This window comes from Sander lucioperca, chromosome 19, assembly GCF_008315115.2.
Source record: "Sander lucioperca isolate FBNREF2018 chromosome 19, SLUC_FBN_1.2, whole genome shotgun sequence".
NCBI lineage: Eukaryota > Metazoa > Chordata > Actinopteri > Perciformes > Percidae > Sander > Sander lucioperca.
In genome coordinates, this window is record NC_050191.1 from 16578255 (window position 1) to 16595272 (window position 17018).

Consider the following 17018-nt stretch of genomic DNA (forward strand, 5'->3'; position numbering starts at 1 on the left):
AAATTTGCATATTCAGGGACCTTTCATCAAGTTGCGCCAGAGCCAATGAACACATTACAACACTAAAATTATTTTGCATCAAACTTCAATTATATTTAAGAACGATAAGCTTATATATAATATTTTCTTAGAAGGCCCCTGGAGTTTAGTCCAATCTTTTATTCAACTCTTAAAGTTACAGATAGTGCCCTAAAAGTACCCTTAAAGCGTAACAAAATGCAACCTAGGGTCTTTTTGTGAATGTACCCGAGTCAAACTTTCGTTTAAAAGCATATTTAGGATGGAATCACCACTTTTAAGATTTACCTTATTTTCGTTTTTCGGTCAAATGGCCTTTTGGGAGTGCTAGGGGCACTTTTATGCTGGCCTCAAAATAGCTATTTTTAAAACACCAAGAAGGCTTGACACATGAAACTTTGCTTGAAGTATCGCTAGGGGCTCTACACCTTAACGAAAGCATTGACAACATTGTGTACCCAGAGTTTACTAAAAAGAAAGGTTTTGAGCAACTCACGTTAGCAGTTATTGTTTACGCTAGGCTATCCTCCATTTTCCCAGTCCAAAATAGGCGACCTCCGAATGCGAATGAACGGACTCCATAGGAGGAAATGCCATTCCTATATGAGGCTCCTTTTTCAACTACAAGGTCAATGTTGTTTTTCACTAACGACAAAACAAATTATCCGTGCATTTATATGGAACTAAGCTTTAGGAGCTTTCCATCTTTACTCTCCTCCCTCGACTATTTTTGACTGGCTCGATAGACGGCGACCAGAAGAACAACAGCTACAGTGAGTTGCTCAAAACCTTTAGTAAACTGTGTACACAATGTTGTCAACGCTTTTGTTAAGGTGTTGAGACCCTGGTCATACTTCGAGCAAAGTTTCATGTTGCATTGAGCCTTCTTAGTGTTTTAAAAATAGCTATTTTGAGGCTAGCATAAAAGTGCCCCTAGCACTCCCATTCAAAAGGCCATTTAACCGAAAAACGAAAATACGGTAAATCTTAAGTGGCGTTTCCATCCTAAATATGCTTTTAAACGAAAGTTTGACTCGGTACATTCACAAAAAGACCCTAGGTTGCATTTTGGCGAGAGTTACGCATTAAGTCTGTGAATGGGTTAAAAACTAACCCACAATTTGCTTTTAAGATCTTAAATCATGTTTAAATCTCCAGACACTTTGAATATCGATACAAAAACATTTATTGAATGATAGAATTACATTTTATTTAATTTTGACATTTAAAATTGATGTTTAAAACCAAGGGTTGTCTTGTAGAGTGTAGTCAGTGCGGTGGGTTCCTTCCATTTCCACCTACTAGAAGAAGCAAAAAAACTGTATCAAAGCAAAGAAAGCCTGCTTTCATCTCACTTATACATTATGCAGGTTAGTGAACAAGTAGAAACCTTTGTCTGATGCAATGAAATCTAGAAACATTTTCCTACATAAGTGTATGTCATTTTGTGATAACACACCTACACTTTACTACTTTAAAAATCATAGGTGACTACACTTTACTACTTTAAAAATCATAGGTGACTGACACAAAGTCAAGTTGCACTAAACTGCTCATGAAGGCTTCATTTGAGCTTTCTGGTGGAACGTGATACAAGTCCAGACTGCAAAGTAAATTCAAAAGGCAGCTAAGAAATTATGGGTCCTGTTGTAAATCCTGTAATCTATTAGCAATTTAGAGTTATAATCATTTGATGCATGTGGATGTTTGATCTGCGCCAACATCTTAAGACAGTTGTTATCATCAATCTACACAAACCAAACTAAAAGAGATTTCAATCTAGCGTTTGTTTGGAGTGAATGCCTCAATTTTAAAAGTACTGCATGGTCACCCATCACCATCCTGACACAAGCAAGGATAAAGCTGCAGTTCTCACCTTGTGATTTCCAAGGTTTGGCCCAGTATTCTTTGTAAGCTTCCTGTTGGCTGCTGAGCTTTTCTGTAGACGTATAAAGAGATGATGCCAAGAAAATTACTTCTCAATCAGCTTGGTGTCTGACATGATCACACTATTTTCTGCCAAAGTCTGAACAGTTTGTTTTTCTGAGCTCTTCTTGGTGGTTTGAAGTGGGCAGGTCAGTCAAACTTATCAAACCACAAACATCCTATAGGCCTAGTTGACTATACAATTTAAAAAAGCTGGTAGATTTCCTGGCTTTGGGACAGAAAACCTGTTCAATTCTTAATTGGATTCAAATTTTGAAGCCCTTGGTTACTTTGTTAGGATGGATTATTACAACATGATACAATATTTTGGCCTCATTTTCAATATTTCTCTTTTCTGATGTGATTTACTGTACTTTACACCACGTTCTAAGATTGAAGGGATGACTGACATTTTATGAAATGGCCCGTGTTCAGAATTAAAGAAAAAAAGTATACATTTTATATACTTTATTTGATGTTGTAAGACACCAAATTACCAGTCCTGTATAAACTACAATGTCAGCCATTACCATGTTTTGTATAGAAACTTATGCTGTATAAAAAAAAATATTTAACAGCATGCCCAATTCTTTGATTTTCAAAGTGTGGTCTTGCAGGAATTTGGTCATAAACCAAATTGAAATTCTGACCCTTTGATCTAGATGACATGCTTCACCTTGACCCCTGTTCCTCCGGTTACCATTCCTCTTCTGGTTTTTCGGCTCATATTCCATCATGCTGAATCCTTCAGCCTGGCCATCGTTTGCCTTCTTCATATCTATGGAGGTAAATAACCCGTTAAAGCACTACACACATTTTTCTCAAGAGGCAAAAGGGAATTGCACATGTCCATTATTGTTGAATTACAAAACAAAATCACCTGAATACTTGAAAGGATGCCTTCTTCTTGGTCCCATGCTGCTCATCTCCTCACATGCACACTTCAGTTCAGTACACTGGATGCCACATTCCACTAAACGTCCCTTTGATGGGGACACTTCAGCCATCTTCTCGTCAGCCTTGTTTCTCAGATTGACTTCTTTCCCACATACTCCATCCCCCACCTCTGTGTCCGCTCCGTTTTGGTGAATTAGCTGGCCTGTCGAGATATTCTCCCCTGCCGCAGAGTGAAAGAGAAGAGTTTCTGCCTGCACAGAAGAGCAGGGGCCTTTCTTCTGTTGCTCATTTACAACGAGCAATTCCTGGTTTGGGCTTTGATTAGCCTCCGGTTCAGAAGACCTATTTGTGTCCATGTCCTCTTCAGTGAGGGTAGTTAAATTTAGTTTACTCTGCAGGTGAGTTGGGGAAGCAAAGTGATCATTTTCTGAAGGAGCCTTGCTCTGGCCTCTCTTTGGTCTCCTCATTTCAGAGGCATCAATTTCACGCTCCTCCTTTGGTGGACTGAACTTCTCAGCTGGGGTACTGAAAACGAGCCAGCTGTCTGACACTGGAACAGGGTCAGTTATTTCAGGTTCAAACATGCTGTTCAGCAGCCACTCCTTAGTGGGGATAAATAGGGGCAGAGACTCCACAGACCAAACAGACTCATTTATTTTTCTCTTCATCTGACAGTTATTTAAAAACATTTGATAGGGAATGATCTCTGTAGTGTCTTCATGTGGATTTGTCTTGTTGCCATCTTCTTGCTCATTTTCAGGGAGCTTTTGGGATTTGTTAAGTGAATGTAGCAGTTCATCTCTGTAGGGTAAGTGCCTTATAGAGCCAACCAATCCCACAGGCTCATTTTCTCTTCTGGATTCTGCCTTTCGCTCTTCATGACCTTTTCTGAGTTTAAGGATCTTGAAAAGGGTTGCACTGTCCTTATAGCTTAAGTTACCCTCAGCATCATCGTGAGCATAAGCACCGTCAGCCACCACTGGATCATTTCTGGTCTCAGTTTGACTCTGGTAAACTGACTTATCCTCTACTTCAGTTCCATAAGATGGCAGCTGGTGGTCATTCTCAAGCAGCTTGTCTGCCATTTTCAGCATTGTTGCCTGCGGCGTGCCACCTCCCCAACTCATCAGAATGTCGGGAACAGAGACACGTCTCTCTTTGACAACCTCCTCCTCTTGTTGAGAAGAGCTACACACAGGATCAATGCCATCTGGAGAACTCACTGACCAAAAATGGAAGTCATTGTTTCTGCAAGGGGAATTATTCTCCTGACAAACACCATCTTTCCAGCTCTGTGTTTCTAGAGCTGCTCTCACACATGACTGGACAGTCTTCGTTTCTGTAGGGTGCAGGACTTTAAAACCGTGTTTGACTGTTCTACTTGTGCTGGATCTTTTAACCATGGTGTCTTTTGCATTACTGCTGGGTAAGGTATAGTTCTCAACCTCGGCAGAGCCTAGTTTTTGGGAGCTCAAGCTTGAGGACGATGGAGAGTTTGAGGCTGATCCACGGGCAGAATCTGAGCTGACAGGTGGGCTTTCCTCACCGTAACCACAAACGTCTATCTGTGTGGGTTCTGTTTGGACCTCAGAGTTCACGGTTTCTCGAACATGGCCAGCATGAGGCGGGTGAATTCTGCAGGTCTGGTTTAGGTTCTGGTAGGGTGCGTTGGGAACATGGACCTGGGGGTGGAGCAACCGTCTGTAGTCGACTGGTTGAATATGAGGGTGGGGCAGGATGTAGGCCGGAGCCTGCATATAGGGAGGAGGGAATGAGGGCATGACCATACCATAGCCTGAGGAGGTAGAAAAAAGTATTAGTCAAATTAACTGAGATGATGTTTCAAGTCCCATAGGCGCCACCTTACAATATAAAAACCTTTACATAGCTTTTGTAGACCACGTTTACAAATAATATTTCATACATTACATATTTGTATTAGACAATATAATGTTTGTACAGGCTTGTTCATGTTATTGTGGCCACCACTTGTATCAAACAAACTTTACCCAGTAGTAAATGTCCTTTTAGTTTTCACCTCAAATATAGCAATAGAAAAAGGGAATCGACGGAATGTCTAAAACCTGAATATCGGCACCAAAATTTACAAAAGAAAAACCCCATAGCCTCACCCATGCCTGGGAAGCCACCAAAAGGGGAATAGGAAAAGGGCATGGGCCACTGGCAGTGGAGGAAATGGGGTGGAGGTAGAGCATGTAAGACAGGCCGGGCAGAGATGTGGTGTTGGGGATGGAATGAAGGTCCTGGGTCTTGGCTGGTGCCGTACAGTCCTGGATCTTGCTGCACAGAGGTTGGTCCACCGCCAACGTGAGTGAATAGGTTCCTTCCATTTGATCCTGAATTAACTAGTAAAGGTCTTGCTGCCATATTCAACCTACAGAGGCAGAAGAAAAAGACAGGTTTGCATCCATACTAGTAATTTCTGAAAACAGCTGGCCTCTGTAAATTTTAGCAAATGTTACTCAAACAGGAGAAAATAGTGCTTTTTGGAACTATTTTCAGTGGTGGATTAAATCACATTTGCCAATAGGGAGTATGTGGATTAAATCCACTGTGCTTGTAATAACATTAAGTATATTATAAGATACGCATTATTCAAGGAAAAAAAAGAACCACTGCAGTTAAGATAAGACATTAGCAGCTAACCTGTGTTTGACTACCACTCATTAAATAGCCTCCATACACCTTTTCACAGCAGACGTGTTGTGGCAGTAAAACCACCGGAAGGGACTAAAAACAATAATTGCTGCATTTGACTTATGTTTCTCACTTCCAGGGTCTTGGTAATGTGCATGTTGTTTCACTAGCAATCACAATATTAGGTTTACTAGGGCACTTTAATCAGAATCAGAATGGGCTTTATTGCCAAGTACGTTGCACATACAAGGAATTTGTCATGGTGGTGTTGGAGCATGTCACACATTCAAATATAAGAAGGATAAAAAGAATATAAACAGAAAAGAGCCTCATCACTTCGCTTTACCTGCTATGACAAGTCAAGTTTTCTTCCTACTAAAAGTCTTTGTCTTATAAAGCCACTACCACCATGTAAAAACCATGCCTCCAAATCTTTGATATGCATTTCCATGTTGTCTGATGTGACATGAGAAATGTAGTCACTTACCTTTTTGAGAACTTGGATATGAAAAACACAGAGCAACAGACACACCTGAGTTTAAGTAGCTGCTGATCAGTCAAGTGTGTGTATCATCAGCTGATTTGAAGTTTTGAAGCACTCAGCAAGAAGCCTCCTGCAGGACTGAATGTCAGTGTGCCATCAAAACACTAGATGGAGCCAAACTCCAGTCAGACAATAAGGGGCTCAGTTTGCTGTTCTGGAGGCTAGATGTCAATCTTGTCTGGATTATATCAGCACAGTTTTTCAATGCCACTGTTCCTTACCTATTCAGTAAACCCAGTGATACTCTGAACCAAGCCTCTCTCATCTGTTTTAGTTGGTATAATGAATTGGTATCATAAATTGTTACACTGTTTTTCTTTCTGAAGATTTATCTGCGTGAACCTATCTTGAACCAATCCTCCTTTCCTCTGGTAACCCTTTCTTATCTATTTACTCTCATGTCATTGAAGTGAATAGAGCGATTGTTAGAATATTCTTTATTTTTAATTTTTTACATGTAATCTTTTTTTAACATGTAAACTTTGAATTGTTTTAAATAGTAAGCATAATAATAAGTATTGTATGTCCCTTATACAATACTATGGTCAACATTTGTTGTTTTAAAATGTGATTGTGAAACTTATGAGAGGGATACATATTCTGTCAGATGGCATTTTCTGCCAAAAAACATATGCCTCTCTATAATGCACAGTCTCCGCCCTATATCAAGTGATTTATTTTATACATACTTCAGATCACACCTAATTCCCTTAGTGAATATGGCGAAGTGTGTATAGTTTTGTTTTTGGCCACCAAGCTGAAGACTCTTTCATGGTCTGTATTATTATAACACCCAGAAATTAAATGTTTGCTAAAAGCTGCAGGTTACCCTGGCTCACAATGAATACATTTGTCTCATATAGCCAATGGATAAGTCCTCCCCTATCAGTCAGGTGGTATTCTCTGATTATGTAAAGTGCAGGCTTACATCCTTTCCTAACCTCATCCATCATTTTGGCAACATGTTCAGCTTTGCAGAAGGCAAGCAGATTTTTCTGAAGCTGCAGCTCTAATGTCAAAAGATAAGTTAGGATGCAAGGTTCCTCCTTTTGAAGAGTTTGGTTTGCAGTTTCAAACACTGGGATTAGCCAGCTTCAAAAAGAGAGCATAAAGCTTTGACTGTGGAGCAGTTAGACCACCCAGATGTGATTTATTGACTTTGTTACTGTATATTCACTTAGTAAATGAGCTATGATGAAGTAATCCATTCAAGAGTAAAGGCCATGTGATTGTAGTATGCTGTTTAGTTTCCCTGGGAAAGACCGCCAGCCAACCTCAGCCTTAACCTCAAAGGCACAATCACATTGTCACCTTTGTTGCTTTTCTTCTTTTTGTTTCAGCTATCTTCTAGCAGTGCTAAGGCCTCTATCAGTTGTGTTTAAGAAGTGCAGCCACATGTGATTCTTTACCCATCAAGAGGGCTTCGGTTTTGAGCAGGATTAGTAGTTATTTTTTACCACACTGTGACAGAACACAGTAAACACATAATCCAGCTGTTTTCCTCAGCTCATTATTCACTGGATAAAAGTCATTTTGATTTGGATCTGTGTTGAAACATTCAACTTGAAGCCCTATTAAGGTCAGTCTTGTGAGGAGGAAGGATTTGCACCTTTAAGGGCTTTGTGCCAAATCCTTCACACAAGGCGGTCCATTGGAATGCACTTCCAATCATGCACATAATATCTGTTGACAACATACCTGACCTCCTGAGGAAAGTGGTACTTTTTATTACATCCCTGAGAGCTGCGACAAGTGGACAACATGAAGCCCAAATCTCTTCCATCAAGGTTGTTTGACAGAAATTCAGCATCAGGTGAGACTCTGAATATACGAGCAGCAAAATATCAACGGCATGTGGACTGCGTGGATCACCAAGAGAGTCTGTATCACTCTGGCCACAATGACAGCCAGCCAGTGTGCCACAACAGCAGTCAAAATGAGAAGAGCCACAGAGAAGTTCATTTTGCATTTCTGCCAGAGAGGTATGAGCCACTGGTGGATGAGGAGGCGCAAGTCAAGGCAAAAGTAGAGAAGAAGAAAAGGAAGAAAGAAAAGTACAAAAAAGTAAAGAAGGTTGGTGTTACCAGTTTACATTTTCTTGACCTGTTAATATTTGATGAGCATGAAACAGTGTGTATTCTTATGGCACTGTAAAAGTTTCACTGTGGTTAAGTTCAAATGTAAAACACAATTGTTTTCAGTCTCAATCAAATTCATTTAATACATTAATTATTGAAAAAACTGCAAAACTCCTAAAATGAATCTGCACACATCTGTTGTCACCCTCTGCTATAAAGTATCCTGATAATATGAATTTGCTCAGTATGTGGGCTATTTTAGTACGTTGTGTTTTATGATGTTACTGCATAATCATCCCCATTTAGTTTGTAATTATTGAGGTAATAACTAGTCATAAAAAATAATACAACTCAATTGTGTACAGCTTTAGAGCTTACGAACCACTGAAAGGTTGTATGTCTAAAATTAAACAAACCTAAATATCACAGTTAGGATAAAAGTTTGCAGGTATGATCACATAAGAATTACAGCTGTGTTCTCTTTGGCAAACAACACCAATTCATCTTGGATCTCTGCTCTTCTGGGCTCACAATTGACCAGTCAGACTAAAGCCAGAGATAAGTCTCACTAAAGAGCTTTATAGCTTCATATGTGTCCCCTGTCTGGCCTCTCTGCGAAAAATGCATAGCTGAAGAGACAGAAGAACATCCTGACAAACAATGTAGAGGTCAGGATAAATACAGCACAGTCTGTAGAGATAACATGAGGTGAGTTCCTTTAACAACGGTGATCTATTTACTGGGCAGTGAAAGCAATAATAACCCATACGTCTGTGTGATTGATAGTCATTTACTGACTTGCGAACTATGACCTTAAACAACATTATTACAGATAATAAAACTGACTAACACTAAAGTTTATCAGTGAAAAGGCACACTTGTTTGTATTGAATATTAACAGACTCTTATCAGTGGGTCATGTTGGCTGCTATTATTATGATCTATATACAGGTTTTGTTATCATAGTGTATTTGACTCAACTTAAGCATACCTATATGGATGTAGAGTTTAATAATCAGTTCAACTGTGGATAGAGTTACTGTCACTTAGTTTACACTGCAATGATCAAGTAGTATAGGTTTTTAAAAGTACTGTTCAACATTTTGTTCATGTTCAGTGAATATGAACTAATACAGTGTTTGTTTTGTATGAATATACTTGAACTGATACAACTTTTGTCTTTTCTTGTAGTTTCAATTTGGGTAAGTTGAAATGTGAACTCTACAGGACATCAATCATCAGTATCATTCAAATTATTCTAATACAATGTTGATTATAGAAAAATTGTGGAACCAGTGCGCAAATAAATCTACAAAAATTAGCTGACTAAAGTAATGGAATGATTGTAGTTCAAGTATTATCTGAACTGAAGTCAATAAGTCAAGATAGTAATTGCTTTTACCCTACAAATCATCCTTAATTATATGCACAACATCAAATCTTCTTTTCAGTAACAAAAAATGCAGCACAGTTTGTAGAGTACCAGCAGTCTTTTTACAGTTTGAATTGCGTTATGTTGTGATTTATAAGGAAATGGCTCATGACCACACTACATTTATCAGTGAGCTGGTATTCTTGTTTATACTCATATCAGTTATTCATGACCTACATACATCTGTGAAAACATGCTGAAGAATGTCAGGTAAACTAATCAGAAATGTGTGATAGGCTACTTAAGTGTGAAAGTTCATTCTTCACCTTGGAAAGTGTAGTTAGACAAATACATCTTCAATCAAGGTTCAATAATGCATTTTTGTCAAACTATCCTATTTATAATCTGTACCTTATTTTTGTGTCATTAGTTTGGTAGTTGACTCAATAATCAGTTTTAAGTTTAAATAATGAGTTCAACTAGTAGGTAGTGTCATGTTTTACTACATTGAAGAAGTACAGATTGTTTTTGCTCTATTTTTCAAAAAACATCTGACTTCCTGTATCCGCTTCAGACGGTCAGCCCTTTCCTGTTTAAAGAGTACAGGAGACAATAGTGTTCACGGGGCTTTTTGTTTACATTTTAGGGATGAATGCAGGCTGCACCGCTCCTCCTGTAGTGCTATTGTTCTAAAACACCACATGTGCCGGTTGCTTCTGTCTGATTTAATGTCAGTTCTTAATTGCCATATCTTTAACCTAATTCTGTTAAAACAACTTATAATAATTATTTAAAATTATATCATAGTTGAGTGGTTTAATTCACATTTGAATCCTCCTCTGAATGACCATGAGTAGATTACTTAGAATAGTCTATAGATAATTGTATTATTGTTTGTCTACAGAGTTGATTATTATGGCTGTATGTTTGTCTTTCAGAATGTTGGCAAGGCACTGCGCTCTACCTGGAAGTGCCTAATGCTTGGGCTGTACAATTTTGCCCTCGGCTACTCTACTCCGATCACAATGGCTGCTACTTTTGTCCCTGACTTTCACCCAGGCAGAAATACGACCTGAGCCGAGCCACATGCACCTCCTCCCGTTTCTTTGCGAACTGTACTGTATATACCAGTTCATATGTTTATAATGTTTGTGTATTTAAAATTTCATTTTTATATTGGTTTCTGTAAATTGTAATCAAAATATTCTTCTTCTATAAAATAGGCATTTTTCACAGCAGACATTTTTACTTGTCAAAGTAGGAAAAACAGGTGATGTTCTAATCAACTGTCTCAGTCATCATTTATTTCATTATTTACGGTGACATGTTGTTGATCTTATTAATCCTAATGTCCTACTGTTGGTCATAATATACCGTATGGCACACTTGTTAACCAGATTTGCAGAAATATACACAGTTAAGATCGTAAAATTAGAGATGGAGTCTTTAAAATCGCTTTTTGCATAGACTCATTGCACTCTTTATGTATGAACTCTTTAAGCCTAAATCACATATTGTTCATGCAACATGTGCCTTTTTTCACTTGGAGAATGTGTTTTTATCAAGAATCTAGCTGGTGTTTGCATGTGTGCAGAGGGATAATGTGGGAATGTGCACCTGCAGCAGGAAGGACAGGAACATTTACTGTAGCTGCAGATAAAGTGAAACAGGGCAGATACCCCCTTACAGGCAGGAAAGATCATGATTTGAAAAGATGAATAAATCAAGGCTGAAAGGATGTAGGCAGAGTGAGTAAGAAACCAGGCCACCCCTCCTCTCAGAGTGGAGCAACTGGACCACTAATCTCAAGAGTATTTTTCAATTCTCAAACTGTCTAAGCAATAAACGGACAACAGACTACTGATGACTGGAGGTGATGGGGATTAGAAGGCTTTGCTTACATTTCTGTGGAGTACAAGTTTATGATGATTTTCAGATTGGAATATAATGGTGTGACCTTCAAAGCACTTTAGCATTTCTACATGTGTGAATTTGTTCAGTTTTAAAGGTTATTCAAGTCATGATATTTGTAAGTTGGTGCATAATAAACTGTTTAACAAAATGTAATCATGTATTAATAGTGGCCAAATGAGTGTGCTAAAGCAATAAAGTCTCGAAATAAAGCCTTTAAAGTGCTAAAAAAGACAGAAATACCAGATTCTTATTGAATATCAAAGGATGCAAGCTCATGTAAGGACAATAGAATGTTTTGAGGATTTTTTTTAATTCAGAGGCAAGAGAGATATAAATTGATAAGATATGAGGGATGATTAGAATAATGGATGGGATCAGAAGGAAATGTAGATATCCAATTACTGCTGTAACAGATGAAAAAAGCTGATATGCTGCTACAAACATTTGTTAAAGTTCAGATTATATTTGAGACTAGGGGAGAAGAGGGAGAGACGCTTGCTAGAGAATGATATTACAAAATGAAGATATCAATAATTTATAAGTATTTCATTTACAAAGGCATTACTGAATCGTGCTATTAGGAAACCAACAAGGATGTCTCCACCAAGCAAAGACTGTTTTGTTATGTGATTAAAAATCATCTTTGTAAAACATCTAAGGCCTCTTACTTGAACAGTATAATAAAGTATGGGAAAAGGGAAAGTTGGCGCAAAACTGGAAAGAGACTGTCGTAGGCAAGTACCAACCCGCAAACCAGGGAAAGAATACACTCATCCATGGAATTATCAACCTATTGCTTAACATGTAATGTCTGTAAACGAATGGAGAAAATGACACATTTTATGTGATTTATGTGACATAAAATGTCAAAACATTTTTTTTTATATATACACTGTATGTTTTGTATTTTTTTTTATTATTGCTAGTGGCCTTAAATTAGAGTCAGTTTTACATTCTTAATCTTACATTTTGTCATATAGCCTATGTTATTCAGGAAGAAACCGTTCCGGTGTTGCACCGAAATCTGTGACCCGTCGTGATCTGTGTCCCTCCTGTTAAAAGCGTAGCGCCCCCTTCCGTGGTTAAGGTTAGGGACAGGGGTTTGGTTCAGGTTGAGGTAGGGGGACACCGATCTCGATGGGTCACAGATTTCGGTGTAACACCGGGGCTGAAGTAGCCTACAGTTCCTCAAATGGCCACTTGAGGCGAGTCAATCCCCATATACACCATGTTTTACCCACATGTTCAAAAAAATCCCTACTTCACAGCAGCATGTTTACATCCTGGTACAAAAAAGGTTTTTGTACTTATAGCTAATTTCCCCCTTCATGCCAACTGCATAGGAGGTGCATTTTTAAATAACTTACCATGGACTCACCATAGACATTTTAAACACCCGTTTAAATAAGCATTAACTACGTATTCACCTCGGTGACGTAATTCTTTGGCGACAGAAGTGCTCCTTCCGTAGTCTTTTGACTTGTTTACATGAGCCTATGCTGAGCAGAGTTTTGTGAAGATGACGGACCAGAAAGCAGAAAATATCAGCTCTATCCCCATCGATGGGTTCAGCAATTTAAGAATTACATCGATATGGACGTTTCTCTTGTCTGTAAGTTACATTTCCTGACTCTAGCTGCTAGCTAGCTAGCTATGGGTTAGCTATCGAGACCATCGCTACCCACTTAGAGCAGTTATATTTCGGTTAAAGGGACTAATGTGATGCTTCTTTTTTGTTTACTGTTCGTAGGTGCAGTGGTCGGAGTCTTGGCTAATCGGGCTGTTAGTGTTTCATGTTGTGTGTTTGTTTCTGACCGTGGTGACGTGCAGGTATTACAGAGCTCAGATATGTCACTTCCTGCTCATGGGTAAGTAAATAAGAAAGATGCCTTACTCTTATTAATGTAAACTGTTGATTGATAGCGAGTATAATAAAAAACTAACATACATGTACATCAGTGGTGTAGTTTTATGTATTGTAGTGGGTATACTGTACTGCCCTATGCTATATGGGCCAGAATCTGCCTTTGGGGAAGGGGGGGGGGCATATCATAGTGGGGGGCCTGGGTGTCCTCCCACAGGGATGTTTTGAGCATCAACAACTTCATTGTCTTAGATACACTTTTATGCACCAATTTATGGTGGAAATACCTTTATTTAGCCTATGCGAAGAAAAAGAATACACATGATAATTCAAAATATAATGGAAAGTGTGTTGTTGCGTGTCATTGGGCATTTTTAAGTGGGTATATGGAAATCCTGGAGCTTTCTTAGTGGGTATGCGCAGTATACCTGCGTATCACGTAGATTACACCATTGATGTACATAGTAAGTTGTAATGTTGAGTCAAATACTTCTTGCTACAGTTACCTGTGACATACCTGTATTTTTCACATCCTGATTGCATGTAGGTGTTTTTCTCAGACATTTATCACAAGAGTAACTATTATTGGTGCTGGTTTACAGCATACAATACATAAGCAAAAGTACTATCAAAATAAAAAGCTGTGTGCAGGTGATTAAAAGGCAGTACTGGAAAAAAAGCATCAGTCTGTTTAATCTGTGTTGCTTTGATCTGGATTTGAAAACTGCTCTGTTGGTTTTGCACATACATTAAATTTATGCACACCAACATACTGTTTAATGCTTTCTAACTTAGATATTTATAAAATGTTATTGTTATGTATTTTTCTTCTCATTTGTATCATGTTACTACCATGGGTGTATTATAAGATGGTTACGCTGGTCAAGTACAACTACTGTGTGTGTGTGTGTGTGTGTGTGTGTGTGTGTGTGTGTGTGTGTGTGTGTATATATATCTCAAAACCAGTTAACAGTATCAGTAAGTCCTGTATACCACAAGATTTTCAATGATAAATAACCTGATATTGACCAGATCAAAGTAAAGAAAATTGGGAAAGTTGAGTTTTGGGGCTAACAAACTGTCTGTGCTTTTTAGTGTTCTCTGACTGACATTACCTCTCTCTCACAGTTGGCCTGGTGTATAGTGCTGAATATCTAAATGAGCTGGCAGCAATGAACTGGAGGTAAGACCATTGTTCAACAGTATTTTATTTATTGTGTGTGTGTGTGTGTAAAGGCTCTGTTGTTCAAAAACGGGACACATGCAGTCTTTTTTTTTTTTTTGCAGGTCCTTTTCTAATTTCCAGTACTTTGATTCCACGGGCATGTTTATATCTTTGGTCTACTCTATTCCTCTTCTGCTGAATACAATCATCATTGTGGTAAGCTTTTTATTGTTTATCCTCATATTGCCACAGCAAATAAATGATGAAACCACTACTCAACACCTGTTTGTATGTGTTGTACATTGGCAGATGGTGTGGGTGCACAGGACCTTTTCCACTATGACTGAGCTGAAGACACTCCAGCTCAAGCGAAAGGCCCGCCGAGAGAAGAGAGAAAAGAATGACTGATCCCTCTTATTATGTCCAAAAATGGGCTTCATTGGGAGGAATAAGAATCCGTGTCTCTGAAATGCTAATCCTGACTTTTGGCAGATTCCTTCTTGTGACCGTACAAAAGATTGTTCGTTGATGTCAGTCAGGACTGGGTGTCTGTTTTTTTAAAGATGCCGCTGAATGTACTGTACACTATGAGATAAATGAGGACCAAAGGACATTTACTGTTTTGTATTTAATGTTGTTTTAAAGTGTGTTAAACTGCACAATGAAAAAAAGCAGCGCTTTAGATTTAAGACTGCAGAAGGGCATTATATGGATCATGGAGAAGAAAAGAAATAACTGTTTGTCAAGAACCTTTGTACTATATGGTGTTATGATGTTGTCATCAGCATAAATCCATGACTGATCATTATCAATCCATTGATTTAGGAGTAGGAGAGTAAATATTGACAAAAATTTGGAGTCCTGTCTTTGCATTTTTAAAGTTTGCTCACAGGAAACCATGAACCATTTACTTCATTCAACAAACCCACATCAAGTGAATTAATGTTATTTTCGTTTAACTGGCTTTGTATCCTAGAATCAGTTGAACTTGTCTGACAGCTTTCACCCAGTATGGGGGGTTGGAGGGGGAAGTAAGGTCCTATGACCCGGCACACGTGGTGGCTGTTCATAATACTGGGCTAAAGCCTTTTCCACAGCATACATTTTGACTCGTCCTACTAGGAAAAGCACAGGTGTCATTCAAAACATTAACAATGGCTCTGTTTTATTCATGTGTCAGTGTGCCAGCATGCACAGTACCAAGACCCCGAGACTGAAGCAGCTAAATGGAATTTAACCATCATTCATTTTATTATTTACACCTGTGCTTTTCCTGCTGTGACTTGTCAAAATGTCCAATGAAAAAGTCTTCTATATCTTTAGGACTTTGCAGGGCCCCACACAGTCACAGTCCAACACCGGTCCTCATTCTGTTGGGAGTTTACACCCAGACTTGATTCCCCAAAAGTGAAATGCTCCACCGTGCATTGTAGTGTTATTTCTCTGTTGCATACGCAGCTTTGAGCCAGCTGTCAGACACATATTCCTCTTGACCCAAAACCACACATTTCCCTGCAGGTGTCATTACAGTAGCAGCACCCATTGTCACTGATAGGATAGAAGAAAGGCTAGTGTGCAGGCTTAATGTTGTATAAATCAGCTGGCCTCTTAGCATGTTATGTATATGATTTTATTATTATTAGAAATCATTGATTCATTAAATTTGCATGCATTATCTGTAGATTAAAACTGCCAAATGTTTTGGATACTAGTCCAAATTATGCAGGGATGTATGAGGACCAAAAAGCATTCCAAACATATTTTATTTTGAGAATGTTTTAAATGAACAGTAAAATACATGATAACAAATATTATACAAAACAGGTGAAAACACAAAAGCTGCAAAAGGAATACGCACATTTGACTATTTTTTTTTAATCTCTGCAGAGAGCTGACAGGATATCTCACCTCAAACGTACTGTTTTTCTTTTATTCATATCGCTCCTTTTTTGTTTTCCTAGATTCATCTGTTATATGTTGGTATGCTTTTCCTGCATTCACCTGTCAGGACTCATGGACATGAGTGATTGTATTGCTGTCATCATGGGAAGTTATCTGAGGAAGGGGAGGAAGAGAAAAGGGTGTGTTATATTGGTGCAGGTGGTGAAGTGTGCATCTCTTTTGCAGAAGGCTCCTACATGACAGCTCGAAAAACTGATCACTTCCAAAGACAATAATTAGTGAACAAGAGCAGGAGTCACACATACACTTTATTAGGTAGATCTCAATTGATGCAACCAGCTCAGTATTTCCAGACACTTGAGTTGTGTCTAAATGAATAAGTACAGTACTCAGACAAGTTTGGGCAGTTCCCTTTTTTCTGTGAAACAAAAGATTGGAGTGGACACAATCCTCCGTATAAATCTCTTGGTCGGACTGATGATAAGTTGCAGCCAAATTTGTCAGTTCATGTATCTCAGATATGGCTGCTTTCCTCTGGTTTCACATGCACAACAGTACAGTACATTGCACAACATCCAGTCAGCTGCAGTCCTGTGGGTGAAAACACTTTGGATAAAATAAAATAAACACCTGTTAGAAAGAGGGTTGAGGAGATGACCATAGGGTTCAGGCTTGAAGGT

At 38.6% G+C, this 17018-nt stretch overlaps 3 protein-coding genes across 6 annotated transcripts; 2 read left to right on the top strand and 1 right to left on the bottom strand.

Annotated features, from left to right (window-relative positions):
* Nucleotides 1-1180: 1180 nt before the first annotated feature.
* LOC116066492 lies at nt 1181-6070 on the bottom strand. Of its 4 annotated transcripts, none has more exons than XM_031322592.2 (6): nt 5987-6070; nt 4974-5236; nt 2825-4636; nt 2621-2722; nt 1895-1957; nt 1181-1319 (listed from the first exon to the last, which is right to left on the bottom strand). In XM_031322592.2, exons 2-6 carry the CDS (start codon nt 5227-5229, stop codon nt 1288-1290), a joined length of 2265 nt encoding a protein of 754 aa, XP_031178452.2. In that variant the 5' UTR covers nt 5230-5236; nt 5987-6070; the 3' UTR covers nt 1181-1287. The 4 variants fall into 4 exon arrangements, with proteins under 4 accessions (XP_031178452.2, XP_031178455.2, XP_035851550.1 ...); XM_031322595.2 differs by lacking the exon at nt 5987-6070 and adding an exon at nt 5846-5962 and having other exon boundaries at nt 2825-4592; XM_035995657.1 differs by lacking the exons at nt 1895-1957; nt 5987-6070 and adding an exon at nt 5846-5962 and having other exon boundaries at nt 1181-1316.
* A 1418-nt stretch (nt 6071-7488) lies between these two features.
* Nucleotides 7489-12093, top strand: LOC116066479 (uncharacterized protein C1orf115-like). The gene is made up of 2 exons (XM_031322580.2): nt 7489-8116; nt 10432-12093. The coding sequence occupies exons 1-2, from the start codon at nt 7805-7807 to the stop codon at nt 10567-10569; spliced, it is 450 nt and encodes a 149-aa protein (XP_031178440.2). The 5' UTR covers nt 7489-7804; the 3' UTR covers nt 10570-12093.
* Nucleotides 12094-12809: 716 nt separating this feature from the next.
* Nucleotides 12810-15285, top strand: tmem18 (transmembrane protein 18). Its single transcript, XM_031322434.2, has 5 exons — nt 12810-13019; nt 13158-13275; nt 14400-14454; nt 14559-14652; nt 14746-15285. Exons 1-5 carry the CDS (start codon nt 12927-12929, stop codon nt 14842-14844), a joined length of 459 nt encoding a protein of 152 aa, XP_031178294.1. The 5' UTR covers nt 12810-12926; the 3' UTR covers nt 14845-15285.
* The last annotated feature ends 1733 nt before the right edge of the window (nt 15286-17018 follow it).